Genomic DNA, 26,066 nt, shown 5'->3' on the forward strand with positions numbered 1-26,066 from the left:
TTAAGTGTTTATAGACATTTGGTGCATCGCGATCAGAATAACAAAGCTGGTGACAGTTAACCACGCAAGGTGGGGACGCCATTGCCTGTTCGTCACTATATGGCCAACCAACATGGCTGAGGCAATAACAGTTATGCAGTTGCGTAACAAGTAATGATCGCAAGTTTCCCGTTAAGGTGCATTATTAGGTTCGCCTCAGTCTTTCCACCGTTCTGGTAATTTTCGCTTCTAGTTTCAGAGATTCCACTAAATAATAAAAAAATAAGCACAGAAAACAATGCTCACTACGAATATAAATCACAACAGTTACGTTGGTGTCGCAACTTTCGCCCGCCGGTAGCTATGGTGACCAAAACGATAAGAGAACCATAGAGAAACGACACCACGATAATAGTGAAGCAAACTGAGCAACACTTCGTCATGTTTTATGTCGTCATCACAATGGGGCGTGACGTAGGATGATAGCAGACAATGTGCCTGGTAACTATTCAACAACATCCAGCGGTTATTGTTCACCAATTACAGCTAGATTATAGCGGACGAACAGCTGATGTATTTCGTTTGCCAACGCTGCAGTAAATACACATATAACTACTGCATTCACAGGCTGTGATTTGCGTAATATTAACAACGAGAAGACACGGTCTGGAAAATTTTGCTTAACAGGAAAAGTTTATTGAGCGTTGATCTGTATGGTGCCGAAATATGGGCGTTGTTGCGGAAAGAGGAGTAATTGTTAGAGGATTTTGAATGGGTCTCAAGAAGAACTGGAGGTGTGAAATGAAGAGACAAAATAAGGAATGAAGTTGTTTTACAAAAAGTAAACAAGAAAAATCAAGTACCGGTAACATTTCAAAGAAAGGAAAGGAATTTGCTTGGAGACTGGATGACAAAGGACAGCATGATAAACGATGCACTAGAACGAACACACACTGGCAAGAAGCCTAAACAGAGGCAGAATAAAATAGCGGTTAATTTACGAAACCAAATAAATGTGTCACACGTAGCTAGGAAAAGGAAAGTAGATAAGAGGTAGGACTGGAGAATACTGAACTTGTGGTGAATCTGCCTAGTGGGAACATCACGTCATGGTCGTCAGTCTTTGTGAGTCTTAACACAAAATATTCTGCACAAACGATATAAACAAAACAGAAAAAATATCGAAATTTGTAAGAGATTTGTCGACCTGAACTGTTGGAGAATTACTGAAAGAAACGCCTTAGAGAATGTTTTGAATTACATAAATTGTATACAGCATTTCGGTTTTCAATAAACTTTGTGTTACATAGGACAAAAACGGAAACCCCGCCTCACAGATCAAGTACAATACGATCCACAATACGACTATGCAACTAAGTTGTCCCATGAAACTAAGTCTGTAAATTAATAATAAAGACACTACGTAGTTAAACGGTCACTCTGCTGATTTAGTTTATGATTTGCTGTTTTATAGATCCAAACTGTACAACATGCCTACTCACGTAAATGACTGATACCGAGATTCAATTTTATAGAGCAGTTTAGCCTTTGCATATTTTAGTCTGCTTGCAAAGACGCTATCATCAAGATTCGCAGTTATAATTTGAAATTAGTATCTGTCATCTTCACAGGAAAGTATCTACCTTACTGCCTCTAATCCGTATTTTCTAATGTGAAAGAATTTAAAATTTAATAGCAAGTCGCAAAAAGTCTGACTGCTGAATTACGGAACAACGAAAAAAAAAAAAGGAGTAAATCATCACACCAACAGCGATGTTTTTAGTAACTTGAGAAACTTATTATCTTATGCTCGTTAGGCTTTCAAAATGTTACAAATTACTCTACGAGAATTTATTCTTCCTGTTACAAATAAATTCTGGGAATATCAAACAGCTGACAGTGTATGTCAGAGAGAACTTGGACGAAAGAAGCTTTATGACACGAGTAACCAAATACATCAACGTACACAAAATACTGCACTGTTGGAGAATATATACAAAAATATATACACGAATCTTCAATCTTTTGTGCAGAAATGTGTGTGCGTTTACACTCTGAGTACACAGTACGCATTATTCCGAAAACTAATTCACCAGTTGTACGCGAACTCCCTAAGTTTCATGACAACTGCAGAATTGCCACTTAAATATGCGTGGCCATCCTCCGCAGCACGCACAGAAATATTTCTTTTGTAAATAAAAACTCCTTCTCTAGCTGCGCTATGTTTTGAAAGAGATCATCCCATTGATGATGCCTTAAAGTAAAGAGAGGCGAAACACGTCTGGGAAAATAAAAGAAAGTGCATCAAGGGAAGGCGTTTTTATTTACAAAACCAATATGCTGGCTAACAGTACGACATGAGACACCAGGTAGCACTGAGCCCCCTCTCTCCTCTGTACCTCATAGCTGCTTACCGAGATTTATGGAAGCATAAAGACACGACAATGGTGGACAGAGCAGCAACTCGGGTTTGTTGGCGGTACGGTAGCAAGCTGCCAGCCGCTTTGTTATTCTGTTTCGGCGTTTTATGGCGGCTGAGCAGGTGGGCGGAGTGCAGTCGGCGGTACTCACTTGAAGTAGGAGAGGACGGCGAGCGCGATGACCAGCGCGACCAGCGACACGGAGTAGCCGGCCACGTACACCAGGTTCACCTGCGTCCGCCACTGAAACACGACGCTGGCGTCACACGCCGCAGTAACAGACGGCAGCGGCGGCCAAATGGCGCCAGTAAAAAGGCGGAGGCGCAGCGGCCGCCCACGCCGTGTCACAGCGTCTCCAGCGGCCGCTGGACGGGCTTAACGGCGCCTTGTGCACCGTTACGTCATGCTATGTGAAGCCAGACACCTGGGGAACGCTACAGAGACCACTAAAGCCACAAGCTAGCACTGCTGCTTCATGTCGAAGTGTCAGCTTCCCACATCCGTAACTGGCTACGTTCATGCTCTAAATAACTACTTGGCGCGGACTTTTCGCTTCGCTTGCTGCCAGCTAAAAGAAAAAACCAAAATTATTTATTAAAAGCTATATACTTTCAAACTGTTTACAAAACAATCTTTCCTATTCAAAATACATTCCTTTACAACTAATACATTTGCTTCCACTGTTCGAAAGCCGCGGTGGCCTAGCGATTCTAAGCGCTACAGTCTGGAACCGCACGACGGCTACGGTAGCAGGTTCGAATCCTGCCTCGGGCATGGATGTGTGTGATGTTGTCCTTAAGTTAGTTAGGTTTTAGGGGTGCAGGACGTCAAACGGGCGGACTTGGAGCAGGAGAGGTATCACAGGATATTTTAATTTCCAGTGTCTATACTTTTGCAAATAAATTCATAAAACTATGTCAGCATGACCACGAGCGATTCATGATTCACACTCACTGCAGTAGAAGTTCGAAAACATAACGATCAAATTTTTTTTACGTGTGAAATTTCATCTATTTTTCACTTACTAATTACTGCATTTGTTGCTATAGGTACACTTTTCTTCATAAGTTAGAGAGATTCTTCGATGAATTTTGCACAGCATACATACCATACTTAGAGGTGTATGAAACTCTAGAATATATTTAATTTATGAAATAACGAATGAGCTGTTGTATTTTAAATTTCATGTTATGAAAAAACACAAATTTTGTAGTTAATTACCTCAATTTTTACCACAGTTTTTAACAGATTTGGAAAATTCTACATTTCCATACACCTTTTAGTATGGTTTGTATGCTGTGCAAAATTCATCGAAGAATCTCTCTTACTTATGGAGAAAAGGTTACCTACAGCAACAAATGCTGCCATTATTAAGTGAAATATGATGAAATTTCACATGTAAGATAAATTATTTCGTTATGTTCTACAACTTCCACTGCTAAGAGTGTGAATTCTGAATCCTTCTTGGTCATGCTGACAAAGTTTTATAAATTTATTTGTAAAACTACAGACAGTGGAAATTGAAATGTCCAGTGGTGCCTCTCCTGCTCCAACTCGGCCCGTTTGACGTCCTACTCCCCTTAAGTAGTTTTAAGTTCTAGGGTACTGATGACCTCAGAAGTTAAGTCCTATAGTGCTCAGATCCATTTTAACTATCTGTAGTCACCTTTACAAACGGCTGACAGCTCCTCTCTCGTTTGTTTCTTGATTTTTTTCTACGTTGTCTAATCTGTGTTCTTTCATGCCTCTTTTCATGCGTGGAAATAATAAAATGTCACATGGGGCCAGGTCAGGCGAGTAAGATGCGTGGGGCAGCGAAACAATGCCATTTTTGCCAAAAACTGTCTAACAGAGATGGCTGTGTGTGGAGATGCGTTCTTCTGGTCATATAAAATTGATTGTTGGTAAGGCGGGTGCCAGGTTGAGATTCATTGGGATAGTCCTTAGAAAATGTAGTCCGTCAACAAAGGAGGTGGCTTACAAAACACTCGTTCGACCTATACTTGAGTATTGCTCATCAGTGTGGGATCCGTACCACGTCGGGTTTAAAGAGGAGATATAGAAGATCCAAGGAAGAGCGGCGCCTTTCGTCACAGGGTTATTTGGTAACCGTGATAGCGTTACGCAGATGTTTAGCAAACTCAAGTGGCAGATCCTGCAAGAGAGGCGCTCTGCATCGCTGTGTAGCTTGCTGTCCAGGTTTCGAGAGGGAGCGTTTCCGGATGAGGCATCGAATATATTGCTTCCCCCTACTTATACCTCCCAAGGGGATCACGACTGTAAAATCAGAGAGATTCGAGCGCACACGGACGCTTTCCGGCAGTCGTTCTTCCCGCGAACCATACGCTACTGGAACAGGAAAGACAGGTAATGACAGTGGCACGCAAAGTGCCCTCCACCACACACCGTTGGGTGGCTTGCGGAGTATAAATGTAGATGTAAATGTAGAACCAGTCTCTTGTCTGCTTCAAATCCGGCCTTTTTCGACGAACACTGTTGCACAATCTTTTTAAAACTTTCGAATGAAAGATTTGATTGATGGACTGTCCTGGGGTAACAAACACTCAATGAACTACGCCCTTGACATAAAAAAAGCAAATCAGCATTGTTTTGAAGTTCGATTTGATTGGACGACATTTTTTTAGGTGGGGTGATGATACCGTCTTCCGTTGCCCTGACGTTGATTTGTTTCTGGGTCAGAAGCTATTTTTTTCGAAGTGCGACATGTTTCAGCTCGATGTTCCTTTTGATTGTCTGTTAGAACCCGAGGAATAAACTGTGCAGCAACCCTTTTCATTTCCAAATCTTCCGTAAAAATTCGCTGAACCGAACTCCAAAATAACCCACTAATCTCTGACAGTTGATCAATTGTCTGTCAACACAAGCTCTAGAATTTTTCCAATATTTTCATTGATTCGGGAAGAGCGATGTTTGTCATCAATCTACATGTCGCCATTTTTAAATCGAACAAGCCATTTGTACACTTGAGTTTTTCCCAAAGTCTCACCTAGGTAAGCTGTTTTGAACATTAAAACAGTTTCAGCAGCATTTTCACCAAGCAGATAATAAAATTTCATAGCTGCACGTTGTTCTCTTAAACTTGCCATCATAAAAGAATCAAAGTGAGAACAGCGCTATCAAAACAATCACTGCAGATGAACAGAACAAGGCTGGTGGACAACACAAAAGGCATTGAACTGAAAATTAGTTGCGCTTTACTCGTCTAGCGGCAGAAATGCGAACTGAACAAGCTCCTTTTTTTTGTGCAAAAATCTTACGCAGGTATCACGTCTCTGTGCGTTTCAATACAGTGTACTGAGTGAACGTGTTTGAAATGAAATGTAGAAATACAAGTATTCCATTCGCAGAATAGTATTCACGTATGGATCAAACATGTGTACAGTACAGCACGTGCAGTAAGGAGATTATTTCAACACGAAATTCCTGATGTACAAGTTCCTAATCGGATTACCATTCATCGATAGGTAAATAAATTTCATGAAACGGGGAGTGCCCTTCACAGAAACCGTATACGGCCACATATAGTCCTCTGTATATCGTTGGACATGCTCTCGAAAGCTTTTGCTATGGCTCTGTTTAAACAGTTACGGAGTACCTGAAGTTAGTGCAGTATAAACAACTGTAGTGGAAAAACTTAAACCGGGCTACCCAGCACGAAGGTTTGTTTTTGTGACTGGATTTTGACTAGGACTTATGACAGAGAAATTCACCCCGACTTTAGTTTCTTTAGGAGTGAATCATGGTTCCAGCTAAGTGAGTAGGTTAATTTACAAAATAACTGTTATTGGAGTTCTGTAAACGTAACCCAATGCATTAGCTATGATCAAAAAATAGAAGTGTAGTGTTCTTGAAGCGGTGAGAGAAAAATAAGCCCAATTTTTTCTAATGGACAATTAATAGTGAGAGATATGTGGAATATATTTTGTAACCTTTATTTCTCCAATTAGCTGACGGAGAACATGGTTTCACCAACTATCAGTAGTGAGGGCTCATACAGCCAACTTCTCATTACAAGAAATTTATGGCGTGTTTCAAAACAGAGTTATCACTAATAATATACATCCTCATTAAAATAGAATGCATACAAATAAGATCCACACGCTTTAGCTGAACTTTAAACTAACATTCGTCTAGAAAATTTCCTAAGCAGGTGACAGCAGTGCTTGAACAAAGAAGAGAGGAAATTCCAACACCTCCATGCTTAATATTAGAGAGTAATTTACTTCTCCATTGAAGTGTCCCCCCCATGAACCATGGACCTTGCCGTTGGTGGGGAGGATTGCGTGCCTCAGCGATACAGATAGCCGTACCGTAGGTGCAACCACAACGGAGGGATATCTGTTGAGAGGCCAGACAAACGTGTGGTTCCTGAAGAAGGACAGCAGCCTTTTCAGTAGTTGCAAGGGCAACAGTCTGGATGATTGACTGATCTGGCCCTGTAACACTAACCAAGACGGCCTTGCTGTTTTGGTACTGCGAACGGCTGAAAACAAGGGGAAACTACAGTCGTAATTTTTCCCGAGGGCTTGCAGCTTTATTGTATGATTAAATGATGATGGCGTCCTCTTGGGTAAAATATTCCGGAGGTAAAATAGTCCCCCATCCGGATCTCCGGGCGGCGACTACCCAAGAGGACATCGTTATCAGGAGAAAGAAAACTGGCATTCTGCGGATCGGAGCGTGGAATGTCAGATCCCTTAATCGGGCAGGTAGGTTAGAAAATTTAAAAAGGGAAATGAATAGGTTAAAGTTAGATATAGTGGGAATTAGTGAAGTTCGGTGGCAGGGGGAACAAGACTTTTGGTCAGGTGAATACAGGGTTATAAATACAAAATCGAATAGGGGTAATGCAGGAGTAGGTTTAATAATGAACAAAAAATAGGAATGCGGGTAAGCTACTACAAACAGCATAGTGAACGCAATATTGTGGCCAACATAGGTACGAAGCCCACGTCTACCACAATATTACAAGTTTACATGCCAACTAGCTCCGCAGATGACGAAGAGATTGATGAAATGTAAGTTGAGATAAAAGAAATTATTCAGACAATGATAGGAGACGAAAATTTAATAGTCATGGAGGACTGGAACTCGACACTACGAAAAGGAAGGGAGAGAAACGTAGTAGCTGAATATGGAGTAGGGGTAAGGAATGAAAGAGGAAGCCGCCTAGTAGAATTTTGCACAGAGCATAACTTAATCACAGCTAACTCTTGGTTCAAGAACCATGAAAGAAAGTTGTATACATGGCTGAAGCCTGGAGATACTGGAATGTATCAGATAGATATAATAGTAGGACAGACATTCAGGAACCAGGTTTTAAATTGTAAGACAGTTCCAGGGGCAAATGTGGACCCTGACCACAATCTATAGGTATGAACTGTAGATTAAAACTGAAGAAACTGCAAAAAGGTGGTAAATTTAGGAGATGGGTCCTGGATAAACTGAAAGAACCAGAGGTTGTAGAGAGCTATCGGGATTGCATTAGGGAACGATTAACAAGAATGGGGGAAAGAAATACAGTAGAAGAAGAATGGGTAGCTTTGAGGAATGAAATAGTGAAGGCAGCAGAGGAGCAAGTATGTAAAAAGACGAGGACTTGTAGAAATCCTTGGGTAACAGAAGAGATACTGAACTTAATTGATGAAAGGAGAAAATACAAAAATGCAGTAAAAGAAGCAGGCAAAAAGGAATAAATACGTCTCAAAAATGAGATCGACAGGAAGTGCGAAACGGCTAAGCTAGGATGGCTACAGGACAAATGTAATTATGTAGAGGCTTATCTCACGAGGGGTAACATAGATACTGCCTACAGGAAAATTAAGGAGACCTTTGGAGAAAAGAGAACCACTTGCATGAATATCAAGAGCTTAGATGGAAACCCAGTTCTAAGCAAAGAAGGGAAAGCAGAAAGGTGGAAGGAGTATAAAGAGGGTCTATACATGGGCGAAGTTCCTGAAGACAATATTATGGAAATGAAAGAGGAGGTAGCTGAAGATGAAGTGGGAGATATGATAATGCGTGAAGAGTTTGACAGCGCACTGAAAGACCTATGTCGAAACAAGGCCCCGGGAGTAGAAAACATTCCATTAGAACTACTGACAGCCTTGGGAGAGCCTGTCCTGACAAAACTCTACCATCTGGTGAGCAAGATGTATGTGACAGGTGAAATTCCCTCAGACTTCAAGAAGAATATAATAATTCCAATCCCAAAGAAAGCAGGTGTTGACAGATGTGAAAATTACCGAACTAACAGTTTAATAAATCACAACTACAAAATACTAACACGAATTCTTTACAGACGAATGGAAAAACTGGTAGAAGCCGACCTCGGGGAAAATCAGTTTGGATTCCGTAGAAATGTTGGAACACGTGAGGCAGTACTGACCCTACGACTTATCTTAGAAGAAAGATTAAGGAAAGGCAAACCTACGTTTCTAGCATTTGTAGCCTTAGAGAAAGCCTTTGACAATGTTGACTGGAATACTCTCTTTCAAATTCTGAAGGTGGCAGGGGTAAAATACAGGGAGCGAAAGGCTATTTACAATTTCTACAGAAAGCAGATGGCAGTTATAAGAGTCGAGGGACATGAAAAGGAAGCAGTGGTTGGGAAGGGAGTGAGACAGGGTTGTCGCCTCTCCCCGATGCTATTCAATCTACATATTTAGCAAGCAGTAAAGGAAACGAAAGAAAAAATCGAAGTAAGTATTAAAATCCATGGAGAAAAAATAAAAGCCTTGAGGTTCACCGATGACATTGTAATTCTGTTAGAGACAGCAAAGGACTTGGAAGAGCAGTTGAAAGGAATGGACAGTGTCTTCAAAGGAGGGTATAAGATGAACATCAGCAAAAGCAAAACGAGGATAATGGAATGTAGTCGAATTAAGTTGGGCGATGCTGCGGGAATTAGATTAGGGAATGAGGCACTTAAAGTAGTAAAGGAGTTTTGCTATTTGGGGAGCAAAATAACTGATGATGGTCGAAGTAGAGAGGATATAAAATGTAGACTGGCAATAACAAGGAAAGCGTTTCTGAAGAAGAGAAATTTGTTAACATCGAGTATTGATCTAAGGGTCAGGAAGTCGTTTCTGAAAGTATTTGTATGGAGTGTAGCCATGTATGGAAGTGAAACATGGACGAAAAATAGTTTAGACATGAAGAGAATAGAAGCTTTCTAAATGTGGTGCTACAGAAGAATACTGAAGATTAGATGGGTAGATCAAATAACTGATGAGGAGATATTGAATAGAATTGTGGAGGAGTTTGTGGCACAACTTGACTAGTAGAAGGAATCGGTTGGTAGGTCATGTCCTTAGGCATGAAGGGATCATCAGTTTAGTACTGGAGGGCAGCATGGAGGGTAAAAATCGTAGAGGGAGGCCCAGAGATGAGTACACTAAGCAGATTCAGAAGGACGTAGGCTGCAGTACGTACTGGGAGATGAAGAAACTTGCACAGGATAGAGTAGCATGAAGAGCTGCAGCAAACCAGTCTCAGGACTGAAGACCACAACAACAACAACAAAATGGTTCAAATGGCTCTGAGTACTATGGGACTTAACATCTGTGGTCATCAGTCCCCTAGAACTTAGAACTACTTAAACCTAACTAACCAAAGGACATCACATCAACAACATTTAAGTGTTTTTGTTATGTATATTAGAAATAACTTACACGACAAAGTGTACTATATCGTCCAGTCACATTAATGTGTCTACCTGTCGGAAGGCTGATTAACTATCTTTATCAGTGTGGACATGCAGGAAGAGAGTCAATGAAGTTGCACCGGAAAGGATGTGGAGCTGAGTCGACTCCAGTGCCAAAGACAGCTGTGCTAGGTTTCTCGGATGAGGACCATTGGCACGAATGGCTCACTCGAGGTAGTTCCACATATTCCTGACCGCGTTTAAATGCAGGGATTTTGATGGCCAGGAGGGTATAGTCAACTCATCCTAGTGCTCTACGAACAATGCACGTACACTGTGAACTCTACTGTATTGTCACGCTGGTATATGCCATTTTGCTGAGGAAAAAACTGTGTGTATTGGTGCACTTGGTCTGCGGGGATAGATGCATACTTGTGTTGATCCATTGTGCCTTAATAATAACGAGATCACGCACGTACGAAAACATTCCCCAGGCCAAAACGCTCCCTGCTTTGGCCTCGCCCCTTACGATCGTTGCAGGGCCATACACGCCAACTGGCTTCTGTGCGATGGAGCATAAAACATTATTCGTCTGAAAAGGTCATCTGTCACCTCAGAGTGGACGTCCAGTTCCGGTATCAGCGGGCAAATTCGAGCCTTCATCGCCGATGAAAAGCAGTCAGCAAGGGTGCATCAAAGTAATGGGGTAATAGAGGTATGACCCCACTCTGCGTTTTGCCAAATTTATTCACAATAGCGACTGTCCCTCCCATTCTATCCCTGGAGGATAATTGTGACAACATTGCATGATATCACCTCACCCTCTCTTCGCCATCATCTGCTTCTGTTACCCTCCTCCACTTACCTTCCCCTGCCCCTCTTTCCTCCTCCCTACTACCACTTCCCCACCTGTCCCTAGCTTGTGAACTGACAGGTGAAAATCTCAAACTGTGCTGAGCTGCCAGAGAGGAAGCAGACAAGTAGCTGTCTTAGAAACTGTGCTTATCTGTTTATATGTATATTACGCTGCTGGAAGAATTTTCTAAATATTTGTCGATAAACCGAACTGACAATTACTCTTCAGCATTGCTACTTGAAAAGACACGCAGAGTTTAATAAATAGATTACCTGTAAGCATACAGCTGAGGTCTGCGACCATAGTTTAATACTTAATGGTTGGGAAGATGAGAAAACGGACGAGCGTACGGAAATACTTTTCAGCACATAATAGTGATGCACCAGGATGGACAGAGGATGCATTTCGCAACTCATAGAGACTACTACCTGTTCTACAGCTGTTTGTATGTCTTAAAATGGCCAGACATTCCCCAGTGCAGGAGACAGCACTGTTCTACGAGGGCTATTTGGAAAGTAAGTTCCGATCGGTCGCGAAACATAAGCCACTGAGAAAACTTGATGAACTTCAGCAGATGTGTTGCGTAGTGTACCTAATAAGTCTGTCAACCACGGCACGTCACTCGTGTCAATTCTGAGCACACAGTGTGCACATAATGATGCATGGGAAGTAGTGTTTCCCGCCAAGTATGAGGGTGAGGTGAGAGATTTCGCCTGCTGTCATGTAGCCCACATAATGCACCTATCATTCATTTTGTTTTCCATGACAGTTCTAGACCGCACTCTACAGAAGCAAAGGAGCTGATCCGAAAGCGTTTTCGATGAGAAGATTTTTGATCACCCACAACACAGCCCATTGATTGGCTCATCCTCAGTTTCATCTCAGCTCACATGAACCGCAGGCAACGAAGACAAAGTTTTGCCACAGACAACGAGCTGTGACTGAGCGTAGAGAATTGGCCGGAAGCACAGTGGCATTTTCTGCGACGAGAGTATTCGGAAGCTGGTGTAACTCTACGACAAATGCCTAAGTCGGAGCGGCGACTATGTAGAGAAGTAGCTGTAGGTTGTAGCTAATTACTGCAAATAAAAAAAATGGTTCAAATGGCTCTGAGCACTATGGGACTTAACATCTATGGTCATCAGTCCCCTAGCACTTAGAACTACTTAAACCTAACTAACCTTAGGACATCACACAACACCCAGTCATCACGAGGCAGAGAAAATTCCTGACCCCGCCGGGAGTCGCACCCGGAAACCCGGGCGCGGGAAGCGAGAACGCTACCGCACGACCACGAGCTGCGGACTTACTGCAAATAAATCACTTTAGATTTTCACAGGGATTTTGACCTCGCTAGCGATCGGAACTAACTTTCCCAATAACCTCCATATTTCACTACCCCAGACTGAATGAACCAGAGCTGCACGTATTTGTATGGGGCTGGATTGGGGACTCATTAAACGTATTTTGTTTCCCTTTCTGATCGTATGTTGTGTATATGTTCACCTTGGTGTGTGCCCTAGTCCACAATACCATTCTGTATTGGTGGGGAACTGTCCTGCAACCTCCACCAGAAGAGTGGCTTCCTATCGATCTACAAGTGTATATCTTCTGAGGATCTTGTTCACAGGTACAGGGTAAGAAGGGACTGGATATCAAACTATCACTGAAGTGTATAAAGGCCAATACACACTACTAAATCTCAAGAAAAATGCACCGAAATTGTGGAAAAAAACACTACTCGTAAATAACAGACCATAACGCAACATACTAACTGGTAAATGAGGAAAATCATTGTAATAACACAGTTACCGCCAAAATCGACTACAAAAGAATTCGCCAGGGCAGAGTGGCGGCAGCTGCACGTAAGTTCACCTCGATAGGTGCCTACATACTAAGCAGCTAACAACCAGTCTTACCTCCTCTCCTGTATCCCGTCCTCCCCCTCTCCTACCCCCATAGAAAGGGAGAAAGGTTTTCCAGGCGTTCAGTCCTGTCCCTGATTGTCCATCTGCTGGCAGTGATACACTGTATCCAGTCTGCAGAAATCACTCACATATGGACAAAGGATCTAAAAACATGACATTTCCTGCGAACCGTTTAACGTATTTCTCGGAAGGACTGGCCCCTATAGAACAATTTCTCTTAATAATTGGCCGTTCTGGAACAACACAGAAATACCTATTTCTCCAGATGAATAACTGAACGGTGAAGACAGGGTGCTTTCAAATGTACTGGTTGTGCCGGCACTGTCTGAGAGTGGTCCTAAGCAGAGTAAATTCAGTCTCATCTAGGAAAAACCTTAGACTGGTCAAAGGCACACTTTCATGCTTGTCACTAGTGATACTTGTATTCCTTCCTTATACCTTTGCCCGCTGCAAACTTTTAGCACTGAAATGTGATCTCCTGTGCGTATTCACTTTCGTCGCATATAGTATTACGCATTAAAAGAGACTAATTTCATGTTATGTTCAGAGTAATTTCTCTGAAAAGTAGCTTCCTTTCAGCTGTTGAAGTTACTCTTTGGCGCTTCTCACTGATGATGCTATCCCACCTATACCCTCTGGAAACTTTGATGGTCTCTCATTTGTTGGATTTAGTGTAACATGAGAGATAAGCAGCTGCCAGCAGCAAGTCGTATACCCCTAGCTTACTTATTTGTTACATAGTTTAATTCTTTGCTTGTTTTTGGGTACTTGCATTGTTTAATTCATAAAATTCGGGCGTATTATAGTATTTGAAAGTTGTAGCATCGGGCTTTAGTGTTTACTTCGTAGATTGTTACTTAAATTGCGTGTGAGTTTAGTATAGGAGGTGTAATTTCGAGTTTTAGTCACTGTAATCGTAAATTCAGGCAAATTGTAGCGCAGTCGTAAGGCATTTGTACAGGTTAGTTCATATATTCTTTGCGTGTTTCCTTTGCGTTATTTAGGCACGAACTCGTGTTTCAGTAACTGTTGTTCAACATCGATTAGAATGGACAGGGACTGTGATTGCAGTGTTCGGATGAGGGCTGAGTTGGCATCCCTTCGCTCACAGTTGCAAGCGGCACTGACTTCGGTCGCGCAGCTTGAGGCTGTTGCCAATGGGCACCACTGTGGGGAGCCGGACTTGGGTATCACCGGGATGTCAACCTCGTCCCGTCTGTCACCAGATCGGTCTGCCGCTGTGGTTGCCCCGGTTGCTGCCCGTAGTGGGGCTGAGCTCTCGCCTGTGGTTGATTGGGAGGTCGTTCCAAGGCGTGGCAGGCAGCGAAAGACGTCCCCGGAGGCTGATCAGAAAGCCTCCCTGGTGCGTCTGACAAACAGGTTTCAGGCACTGTCTCTGGCTGAGCCAGATGCAGGTGCCTACCCTATTTCAGAGGATGATTCTCAGCCTTCAAGGTCCGGGCAATCGCAGAGGGTGGGCTTATTGGTAGTTGGGAGCTCCAATGTTAGCCGCGTAATGGGGCCCCTTAAGGATATGGCGACTAAGGAGGGGAAGAAATCCAGTGTGCACTCCGTGTGCATTCCGGGAGGAGTCATTCATGATGTAGAAAGGGTGCTTCCGGATGCCATGAAGAGCACAGGGTGCAGCCAGCTGCAGGCGGTGGCACATGTCGGCACTAATGACGTGTGTCGCTTTGGATCTGAGGAAATTCTCTCTGGATTCCAGCGGCTATCTGATTTGGTGAAGGCTGCCGGCCTTGCTTACGAGATGAAGGCAGAGCTCACCATCTGCAGCATCGTTGACAGAACCGACTGCGGACCTTTGGTGCAGAGCCGGGTGGAGGGTCTGATTCAGAGGCTCAGACAGTTTGGCGACCGTGTTGGCTGCAGATTCCATGACATGCGCCAAAGGGTGGTGGGGTTTCGGGTTCCGCTGAATAGATCAGGGTAGCGGAGGCTGTGTGGCGTGGACTGGGCGGTTTTTTAGGTTAGAGGGCCGCGGGAAAGTACGGGGTGGGCTGCAATCTCAAAGGGTGCATGGCAAATACAGGACCTGCTTGGATCAAGGAATAGTCGGAATTGTAGTTGTAAATTGTTGTAGTTGTGCTGAGAAACTCCGTGAGCTTCAAGCGCTAATAGAAAGCACAGAAGCTGAAATCGTTATAGGTACAGAAAGCTGACTAAAGCCTGAAATAAGTTCTGCAGAAATTTTTACGAAGTCTTAGACAGTGTTCAGGAAAGATGGATTAGGCAGAATTGGTGGTGGAGTATTTGTGTCTGTCAGTAGCGGTTTATCTTGTAGTGATGTCGAAGTAGATACTCCTTGTGAATTGGTATGGGTGGAGGTTATACTTAACAGCCGAACTAAGTTAATAATTGGCTCCTTCTACCGACCCCCAGACTCCGATGACATAGTTGCTGAACAGTTCAGAGAAAATTTGAGTCTCGCAACAAATAAATACCCCACTCGTACGGTTATAGTTGGTGGGAACTTCAACCTTCCCTCAATATGTTGGCAAAAATACTTGTTCAAAACCGGTGGTAGGCAGAAAATATCTTCCGAGATTGTCCTCAATGCTTTCTCCGAAAATTATTTCGAGCAGTTAGTCCACGAACCCACGCGAATTGTAAATGGTTGCGGAAACACACTTGACCTCTTAGCCACAAACAATCCAGAGCTAATAGAGAGCATCATGGCTGATACAGGGATTAGTGATCACAAGGTCGTTGTAGCTAGGCTCAATACCGTTTCTTCCAAATCCACCAGAAACAAACGCAAAATAATTTTGTTTAAAAAAGTGGATAAAGTGTTACTAGAAGCCTTCCTAAGAGACAATCTACATTCCTTCCGAACTGACTATGCAAATGTAGACGAGATGTGGCTCAAATTCAAAGATATAGTAGCAACAGCAATTGAGAGACTCATACCTCATAAATTGGTAAGAGATGGAACTTATCCCCCATGGTACACAAAACAGGTCCGAATGCTGTTGCAGAGGCAACGGAAAAAGCATGCGAAGTTCAGAAGAACGCGAAATCCCGAAGATTGGCTAAAATTCACAGACGCGCGAAATTTGTCACGGACTTCAATGCGAGATGCCTTTAATAGGTTCCACAACGAAACATTGTCTCGAAATTTGGTAGAAAATTCGAAGAAATTCTGGTCGTATGTAAAGTACACAAGCGGCAAGACGCAGTCAATACCTTCGCTGCGCAGTGCCGATGGTACTGTTACCGACGACTGTGCCGCTAAAGCAGAGTTATTGAACGCAGTTTTTCGAAATTCCTTCTCCAGGGAAGACGAATGGAATATTTCAGAATTTGAAACACGAACAGCTGCTAGCATGAGTTTCTTAGAAGTACATACCTTAGGGGTTGCGAAGCAACTCAAATCGCTTGATACGGGCAAGTCTTCAGGTCCAGATTGTATACCGATTAGGTTCCTTTCAGATTACGCTGATACAATAGCTCCCTACTTAACAGTCATATACAACCGCTCGCTCACCGATAGATCTGTACCTACAGATTGGAAAATTGCGCAGGTCGCACCAGTGTTTAAGAAGGGTAGTAGGAGTAATCCATCGAACTACAGACCTATATCATTGACGTCGGTTTGCAGTAGGGTTTGGAGCATATACTGTATTCAAACATTATGAATTACCTCGAAGGGAACGATCTATTGATACGTAATCAGCAGGGTTTCAGAAAACATCGTTCTTGTGCAACGCAGCTAGCTCTTTATTTGCACGAAGTAATGGCCGCTATCGACAGGGGATCTCAAGTTGATACCGTATTTCTAGATTTCCGGAAAGCTTATGACACCGTTCCTCACAAGCGACTTCTAAACAAGCTGCGGGCCTATGTGGTATCGTCTCAGTTGTGCGACTGGATTCGTGATTTCCTGTCAGGAAGGTCGCAGTAGGTTGTAATAGACGGCAAATCATCGAGTAAAACTGAAGTGATATCAGGTGTTCCTCAGGGAAGCGGCCTGGGACCTCTGCTGTTCCTGATCTATATAAATGACCTGGGTGACAATCTGAGCAGTTCTCTTAGGTTGTTCGCAGATGATGCTGTGATTTACCGTCTAGTAAGGTCATCCGAAGACCAGTATCAGTTGCCAAGCGATTTAGAAAAGATTGCTGTATGGTGTGGCAGGTGGCAGTTGACGTTAAATAACGAAAAGTGTGAGGTGATCCACATGAGTTCCAAAAGAAATCCGTTGGAATTCGATTACTCGATAAATAGTACAATTCTCAAGGCTGTCAATTCAACTAAGTACCTGGGTGTTAAAATTACGAACAACTTCAGTTGGAAAGACCACATAGATAATATCGTGGGGAAGGCGAGCCAAAGGTTGCGTTTCATTGGCAGGACACTTAGAAGATGCAACAAGTCCACTAAAGAGACAGCTTACACTACACTCGTTCGTCCTATGTTAGAATACTGCTGCGCGGTGTGGGATCCTTACCAGGTGGGATTGACGGAGGACATCGAAAGGGTGCAAAAACAGGGCAGCTCGTTTTGTCTTATCACGTAATAGGGGAGAGATTGTGGCAGATATGATACGCGAGTTGGGATGGAAGTCATTAAAGCAAAGACGTTTTTCTTCGCGGCGAGATCTATTTCCGAAATTACAGTCACCAACTTTCTCTTCCGAATGCAAAAATATTTTGTTGAGCCCAACCTACATAGATAGAAATGATCATCAAAATAAAATTAGAGAAATCAGAGCTCGAACAGAAAGGTTTAGGTGTTCTATTTTCCCGCGCGCTGTTCGGGAGTGGAATGGTTGGAGATAGTATGATTGTGGTTCGATGAACCCTCTGCCAAGCACTTAAATGTGAATTTCAGAGTAGTCATGTAGATGTAGGTGTATATTGATATACTGCTTTGAAAAAACTGACAGGAGTGCTACATTGCTGTATACCCTATCCCACAAGAATCTGATGATGGGATTCACTCAAAAAACCTCCGTAAATGAGCGTAGATCGCCTGTCAAGACTGCACAGGACCTGCGGAGCTACTGGTTCTCTAATCGAAGCGGTCTGACGACTTCGTCTACTTCCAATGCCCCAGAGCGCTCGCGGATAGTTAGCTCACAGCTATAGCGTTCGAAAACCATATGCACAAGGAAAAGTTCTAAAACTACGAATTTTATTTCTGAACTGCCAGACAACCTCGAAGCACACAGATCACGGTGCTACAACTGACGGCAAAATCATCGGGAAGGTCTTCTGAAACAACCATAACTCTATATTATTAGGAGAAACCATCATGAAGCACCCGCCCACGCATTCAAACATTCGGTGCACTATAGACAGAGCTAACACCTTATGACCTCGATGAAACATCACTGCAACTAAGCCTACAGCCAGAACAGTGGAGACAGCTTCAAGTATTCTCATGTGTCACAGGATCAACTAAGTAAGTTCACAATTCGACCAGCAGAGGGTGCAGGGAGAAGCAACCTCACATCTTGGTCCCTCCCTCCCTCCTTCCACCCCTCTCCTAACTATAGCGCAGGTTCCCCAGGTCTGGTTGCTTGTAAATTGTTGCTGGTAACAACAAAGAGGTGGTGATTTAGTTTTGATGTGAAGGGACTTTTGCCAGTGATACAGCATTTCTGGTCCACGGAAACTGCTCATGGATGGAACAAAGATACCTGAAGAAATCTGCTCATGCATACCCTCCAGAGCAAGATTTCTTTGTTCCAGAGCATCAGGTTGCAGAACTCCAACGTGTACGCGGGTGCTCGAAAACATTCTCCAGAATTGCTCTCACGTGCCACGCGAAACTACAAAATACATGAATCTTCTATAATGACTCGACAATACTCCCCTCTCCTCACGCCTAATTAAATAGATGAGAAGACGTGGCTGCACTGGCTGGGCGCGTGGCGCATGTCGGGCGTTGTCGGGGTGGGCCATCTTGAGCGGAAATGGGCGGGTCGTAGCCCTTGTGCCGCGGGGAGAATCAGCATGCAGCGACCGCCAGGCTGCTGCGTCCAGCATCTGTGTCACATGAGGAGCATGTGGGCATATCACAACCACCTGAGCATGCGCGACGTTACCGTAAGTTAGCTGTCAAGTGCTACGAAACAACCCTCCTCAGTTCTTGCAACACTCCAAGCGCTCTGAAATATACGTCGGTATTTAGAGCAAATATCAACAAATGGAGGAAATACGGTCTTTTCCGAATACTGCGGCACGTCCTTCCATCGCTTATGAGAGCGCACAATAGCGAACGAAAAAACGGTTGCAAAACATGTGTTATTTAGAAACGTTCAATGGAGCAAAAGGTTGTAAATGGGACCAAAACTTTAACATTCTCGAAGGAAACGGAGATTTCGTTACCAAGTCAAATACCGTAGTATTCGTGTGCACGACACTCCTATGGGTATTTAGTATAAATACAGATACTGACACTAACCCTATAAAAATGTGGACTCTCCTGGGCATTACGTCGTTTATAAAGACGCATTAAAATTATCGACAATGTCTTGTGTCACTGCTTGCTGCGCCTATGTTATTTCATTACACTGGCTGTGTGAAGGGGGGAATGCCATGAACTTTACGCTCCGTAACGAATATTTATACTAACTATTCTATAGTTCCCCATGTGCTTTATAAACTGCTGGTGTCAATACACCGATAAAATAAGCAGGGGAACAGTATCGCGCCCGTGAGACAAAGCACTTCAGACTGCTGTGAACCAATCAAGTTTTCGCATTTTTTGTTATTAGCAAATTCCAACTTTTGTACTACACCTCTCAGCTGATCTTACACCATGCGACGTCGAGATTTCTGAGCACAAATCCGTGGGGAGGGGGGGGGGGGGAGGGGGTGAATCATGTTATCAATAAGAAACGTTGCCTTCTGCATTCTTTGAACGCGCAGACCATGTCTTAAGCTAGAAAATATCTTAACTTACTAGTGTGCTAGCAGCACGTAAGCCATCTGTAAGCAGATAGCTATGACCTAAACGCACGACACCATCAAGATTAATTTAACCGCGCAGTGATAGTGAAGCGGTGATTATCTGTAACACCATGAAAATTCTGCGGCTTGTTTCCCTCTCTGTCTTCAGTAACTAGTCCTGGTCCTTACTCACCACAGCGATGAGGAGAATATCGCTTTCCACACCAATGGATGATTTAATGATGACAAGTGATCAGTCTGTTCTAGGATCCACTTGTGGTGTGGATAGCATCAGTCTTTTTGGACACATTGCCTATGACAGAAAAAGTAGCACCGGGTCACCAAACTGTTATAATCGGCTAAATGACGTCTCCTCGAAAACGGAACGTGCGATTAAATTCGGAAACGATCCAAACTCATCGAGTTTACGTCTCTTATATTTAGTCAATATGAAAGACTGACTCTGTCTCGTGATGGGAGAGCAGTTGACCTTGTCAGGGGTAGCTTTCGGTGTTAATGTGCGTTTATGAACCAGTATCTAAATAGAGAATGTATGGTGGTGTAAAACACTGCATCAGAACACTTACGGAACAACAAAAAACGACAACGCTCTATTCGTCTTCTTCCAGTAGCGGTCCGCGGAAGCTACCTGCTCCTTATGTACCAATCCGTGCTTATTTAGTGGTAGCTGCCACCGAACGTAAAAATGACTGTGTGTGAAAGACGGTGATCTGTATTGATATTTCATGTGTCTTAAATACGTGTAATAGCTGCGTGCACGGGAATTTGTCTACGGATGCTGACTTTGAATGATCTCAAACGGAAAAAAAGGGCTGGAACCATGACTGCATTTGTATTAACGCTGTGGTTCTGCGTTTTTAATATTTGAACGATCATGGCATGATAAAATCCACGTTGCATCAGTGCATATTTCGCGGAATATCACACACACACACACACACGCACACCATCAGCATCATCATCATCATGAGCTGCGTACTGATTTCCGCCACGAACTTTTCTCTGAGTATTAATAAACTCCATGACAGAGACATGTTCATAACGGGTCAGCCAACAACACATTTTCCACTAATCTCACGTGTACTGATCGGTTCTCGTCATTGCAAAGGGAACTAGCCAGTACTGCATGTACGGGGTAGAAAAGCAAGGGCGCACAGCATCAGCAGACGTAGCTTGAGTGAAATGCAGCAGAGATCTTAACGAGCAGAGATTTATACACATCTGAAAGGCGGTAGGTATAGTACTAAACCAGGAACATGGATATGTTTCTGGCAGAATAGCGTGGTGCCTAAGGTTATCGATATCCATACAAGACAAAAGATTTATAAAATAGATACAGCAGCGATGTAATTCTTTTTCTTTAGGGCTGTTGTTCTCATCTGTAACGTATTGCCTCCAGACAAAATGGATAAAAGAAGTTGAAGAGGACTTCAGACAAGCACACATAACAGTAAACGATGCAGAAAATAGAACTGACTTCAGGAACATCATCAGAAAACATAAATTTGACACCACAACACAGAAGAGACCAGGATGAAAATGGACAGCGGAGCGAAAGAAACAACACAGTGAACACATGAAGAAAATTTGGGCTCATAAAAAACATAAACAATCATCATAAAGGAATTTAAGTTCAAACGCTCTCTTAAATGGGAATAATGGAAAATAATAGTGTGGCTCTGAGCACTATGGGACTTAACATCTATCGTCATCAGTCCCCTAGAACTTAGAACTACTTAAATCTAACTAACCTAAGGACATCACACAACACCCAATCGAAAATAATAATAATAATAATAATAATAATAGTTATAATAAAAATTACTTTGCATACATTTCCCATAGGTGAATGTAATGTAATTCAACATAAGAAATTAAATATATTAGAGAATAAACTATTATTCTTTAATACAATTTTAAAAAACACATTTCTTATCACTAGTAACGAACCTTTTGTTGACGAGTGCTGCACATATTGCTGCATACTCACTTTATGATTTTAACTTAAAGCACACACTAACCATGCACCTATTTTTGGACCCCCCCATTGCATTCAAATGTTGCATGATAGTGGAAAGATCACAGTTCGTTACAGGTGTTAGCTCTCGAGTACTCTGACATAAATAAATGTAGGTTCATGCATTACACGATCTTCATCTAGGCAAAAACAAACTATCATTTTTACATTCGACAGCTACCTACCACTAAATATGCTCGCATTGGCTCATGGGAACAAGTCGTTTCCATGCCCCTGTACTGGAATAAGATCGATAGAGGGTTCTTGTGTGTCACAGTTCCGTAAGTGTATTGATGCAGTCATTTGCACCACCATACATTGTCCCTCTAGCCACTGGTGTATAAAACCACATTAACACTGAAAGCTACTCGGCACAAGGTCAACTGCTTTCACGTCACAAGACAGCTCTTCATGCTGACTAAATATAGAAGACGGCAACTTGATGAGTTTGGATCGATTCCGAAGCAGATGAGCTCCAAATTTACTTGCACGTTCCATTTCCTACTGGACGTCATTTGATCGATTACAATAGTTTGATGACTCGGTGCAACTTCTGCTGTCATAGTTCAGATGTTCCCAAGAAGACTGATGCTACCCACACCAGAAGAGGATACCGGAACAGACTGATGGCCTGTCTCCCACCACGGTCATGTCACTGTGATGAAATCTAGCTTCCCCGAGAAAACTGATGTTCTCCACTTCACTGTGGTGAATGATTCAGAACCAGCACCAGCTGGCGTGGAGAGACAGGGGAGCACGTTCCAGAATGTTCGTTGTGCTATTGCCTATCCGCAGTTAGATTCTTCCGGATGGTGTCGATGGCATTCTTTTCACGAACCGCTGAGTTGTTGCCCGCACACTGGAAAGTGAAGAAACTTTCTAGCGTAAGAAACAGTCAGCATGTTAACAGGATGCGGAGGACAGCGTTCCTTATTGACGTGACGCCCTATCCAGCGCTGTGCGCAGAAAGCACGATGTCGCATGGTGTAAGATCAACTGTGAGGGGTAGCAGGAAACACGGTGTTGGCTGATAAAAAAAAATGCAAAAACTTGATGAATTTACAGCAGTGTCAAGCGCATCGTCTCACAGGGCACGGTACTGTTCCCCTGCTTATGTTAATGGTGTATTGAAACCTGCAGCTTCGAATGCACATGGAGGACTTGTGTATGTGTGCGTGTTTATGCTAAATACCCACAGAAATTCCTTGTATATTAATACTACGCTCTTTCACGAGACTTGGTAACAAAATCCCCGTTTCCATCGAGAATGTTAAAATTTTGGTGGAATTCCCAACCCTTTACCCCATTTCAAGTTACGAAATGCCACATGTTTTCCAACCACATTTTCATTCGCTATAGTTCGCTCATCTAAGCAATGAAGGGACGTGTTGTAATATTCCGAAAAGACCACATTTTCATCATGTGTTGATATTTGCTCTAAATATGGATGTATATTTCAGACCGTTCGGAGGGATACAGGAATTGAGGAGAGGTGTTTCATGACAATTGGTAGCTAATTTTCAGTAACGTTAAAAGTTTGGCGCTATGTACACATTGTTGTGATCCTTCCGTGCCCTCCTCATGGGACACAGGTGCTGGATGCAGCAGCTGGGCAGATACGCTTTATCACTGGCAAACCTCCACCCACATCAATGCAAAACCTCTGCTTCTTTGTTACCACCAGGGGCAAGTTAAAAGAAGCAAGCAGACCACAGAAACGAACGGGCGGGTTAGGGGAGGGGACGGAGGGAGGAGGATGGAAGCTTGCCTCTCCCAGTGCCCTCTACCTCTCTAATTGTGAACTTATTTAATTGATCCTCTGGCAGTGCAGCCACCTCCACTGTTCTGGGTGTTGTTTTTATTACATTTCTTCGTTTCGATCTTTCCATGATTTGATTGATTTCAGATATTAGCACTGGGTATAATGCTCAGAAAGTTTAGTTTGAAGGGGGTGGGGCGGTGGATGGAGGGGGTCTGCTGTTTGATGACAATTTGGAGAGTGTGTGACTGTTTCTCAGGACAATTTAGGGTGATGGTAGGTAATAAGATCTGTAATTTTAGACATTTTCGTATTGCATGTGGTTTTCGAAGACTGTATTGTGAACTAACTATCTGGGAGCATTCTCGGACAGTGGAATATAATGAAATGGACCGAGAGTATCGTTTAGAGAACTAGGGCTGCAGAATGCATAGTGGAATAGGTAGGCAGTGTCATCGAATGTTTTTATCACGAGAATTGCGTTAGGAAGTGTAGGGTTTTGATGGTTGGTATAGGGAACGCCTAACTGCGAGCCTGGGCATAGTACCTGCCTCGGCAGTTAGCCAGCCGCAGGCATCACTCACCAGGCAGTTGAGGGGTCTCTCACCGGCCGCCACGTGGGACGCAGGCATTGTTTCTCACGCGTTTGCTGGGCAACCTTCGCACACAATTTGAAAGCACGTTTAGGGAGCGTGTTTGAGTAATTCCGCCGTCAAGTTCTTGTGGACTAGCGTATGCAGCAACGCAGGTTCCTGTTTTTTTTTTTTTTTTTTTTTTTTTTTTTAGAAAGCGGTATTGTGAACATCTCTCACGCGATATTAAATCCAACGAATGAGAGTCAATGGCGGGTATAGCTATCAGCAGTGAGATTCGTAAAACAGTAGCTCTGACCTGTCGGACACACCAGCTAAAGGGATGCCACTGTGCACAAAAATTGCTCTGGGAAACGTTAACAAGAAATAATGCTTGTTTAATTCATAATACTAAATCTGACGAAATGCGGTACGCACTGGAGACCACGTTTCAGCTAAAAAGTTTCCAGCAGGCATAGGTACAAGGGAACAGATGTATCAGCAGTGAGGAGCATCAAACAGCGCCGATACATCCACAACGTTTGAAAGCACAATACTGTTAACCTTTCAGTTATTCATGCATGACGAATAGTCAGGTATTTCACTATTCTTCCAGCAGGGAGAGTCTTTCAAAAAAATTGTTCCAGAGAGGCCTTCTGAGAAGTATATTTATCATCTTGCAGGAAGCTTCCTGTTCTTGATTCTTTCTCCGACTGTGAGTGATTTCTGAAAACTATAAGCAGTATATCAATGTCAGCAGATGGATCTCATTGTTTACCGTCAGAAACGGGTTTGAACGCCTGGATAAGAAGTATCCATATCTGTTGGGGGTGGCGGGGGGGGGGGGGGGGGAAGAGAGAGGGGGAAGTGGTGGTAGGGGTAGAGATAAGACTGGCTCTAAGCTGCTTAATCTGAATCCACATATGAAGGTGAACACAGGTGCAGCTTATGCCACTCTGTCCTGGCGAGCTCTTTGGTTCAAAAATGGCTCTGAGCACTATGGGACTTAACTGCTGAGGTCATCAGTCCCCCAGAACGTAGAACTACTTAAACCTAACTAACCTAAGAACACCATACACATCCATGCCCGAGGCAGGATTCGAAGCTGCGACCGTAGCAGTTCTTTGGTGATCGGTTTTTTCGAATGTTGTGTTATCACGGTAATTTTTCTCAATTCACTGTACATGTGGTGTATTATGATCTGTTGTTTATGAGTGGTAGCTTTCTGCACCATTTCGATGTGTACTTAAAGCAATGAATCATTCTCCGTCAGTAGTGATGGTATGTATTGGCCTTCCTACACTTCAGTGGCAGTTTGCTGTCCTGTTCTTCTTAACAATGTATGTACGAGTGTGTGCACAACTTCCTCAGCAGCTGTTTCTCTTGCAAATCACTACGAGGCTTCTCTTCCTACACTTCAGTGACAGTTTGCTGACCTATCCCTTCGTAGCACATATCTGTGCACAAGCCCCTTGTAGACTGGTAGGAGGCACTTCCTTCAGCAGCGGTTGCAGGACCGGTTCCCGCCTATTTCGAGTGCTATTGTGGATTAGAATACACAGAAAGGTTAACACACACGCGTGCGCGCGTGATCGTATAGGGCACAAAACACATTTCAAGTGTTCTCAGTCGAGCCCCTTTCACCAAGTCGAGCACCTCTGGTACATTCAGTCTGGGGTAGTGGACTAGGACAAAGCTGTCTTCTGCACTGTGGACTCAATGTCCGTTTCAAGAAACCGAAACAGCTCTAGCTCAATGAGTAGTGAAATGCATCCTTGGTCCATCCTCTTGCATTACCATTATATCCTAAAATGTATTCCCTGTACTCTCGTCCATCATCTCACCTCTCCAACCATCAACTATGAAGCTATGGACACAGTCCTGAGTTATAGGTTTACAAGTGACATACTTATTAAACTCCTCTCTATCCA

The 26,066-nt window shown here is 43.3% G+C and overlaps 1 protein-coding gene across 1 annotated transcript in view; it reads right to left on the reverse strand.

Annotated features, from left to right (window-relative positions):
* LOC126474840 (calcitonin gene-related peptide type 1 receptor-like) overlaps positions 1 to 26,066 on the reverse strand; it is an 820,928-nt gene that overhangs the window by 131,739 nt on the left and 663,123 nt on the right. Inside the window, exon 6 of the mRNA XM_050102318.1 lies at positions 2,551 to 2,642. Coding sequence (XP_049958275.1) covers positions 2,551 to 2,642 — 92 coding nt within the window. The remainder of the gene's footprint in view (positions 1 to 2,550; positions 2,643 to 26,066) is intronic.

This window comes from Schistocerca serialis, chromosome 4 (genome assembly GCF_023864345.2).
Source record: "Schistocerca serialis cubense isolate TAMUIC-IGC-003099 chromosome 4, iqSchSeri2.2, whole genome shotgun sequence".
Classification (NCBI taxonomy): Eukaryota; Metazoa; Arthropoda; class Insecta; order Orthoptera; family Acrididae; genus Schistocerca; species Schistocerca serialis.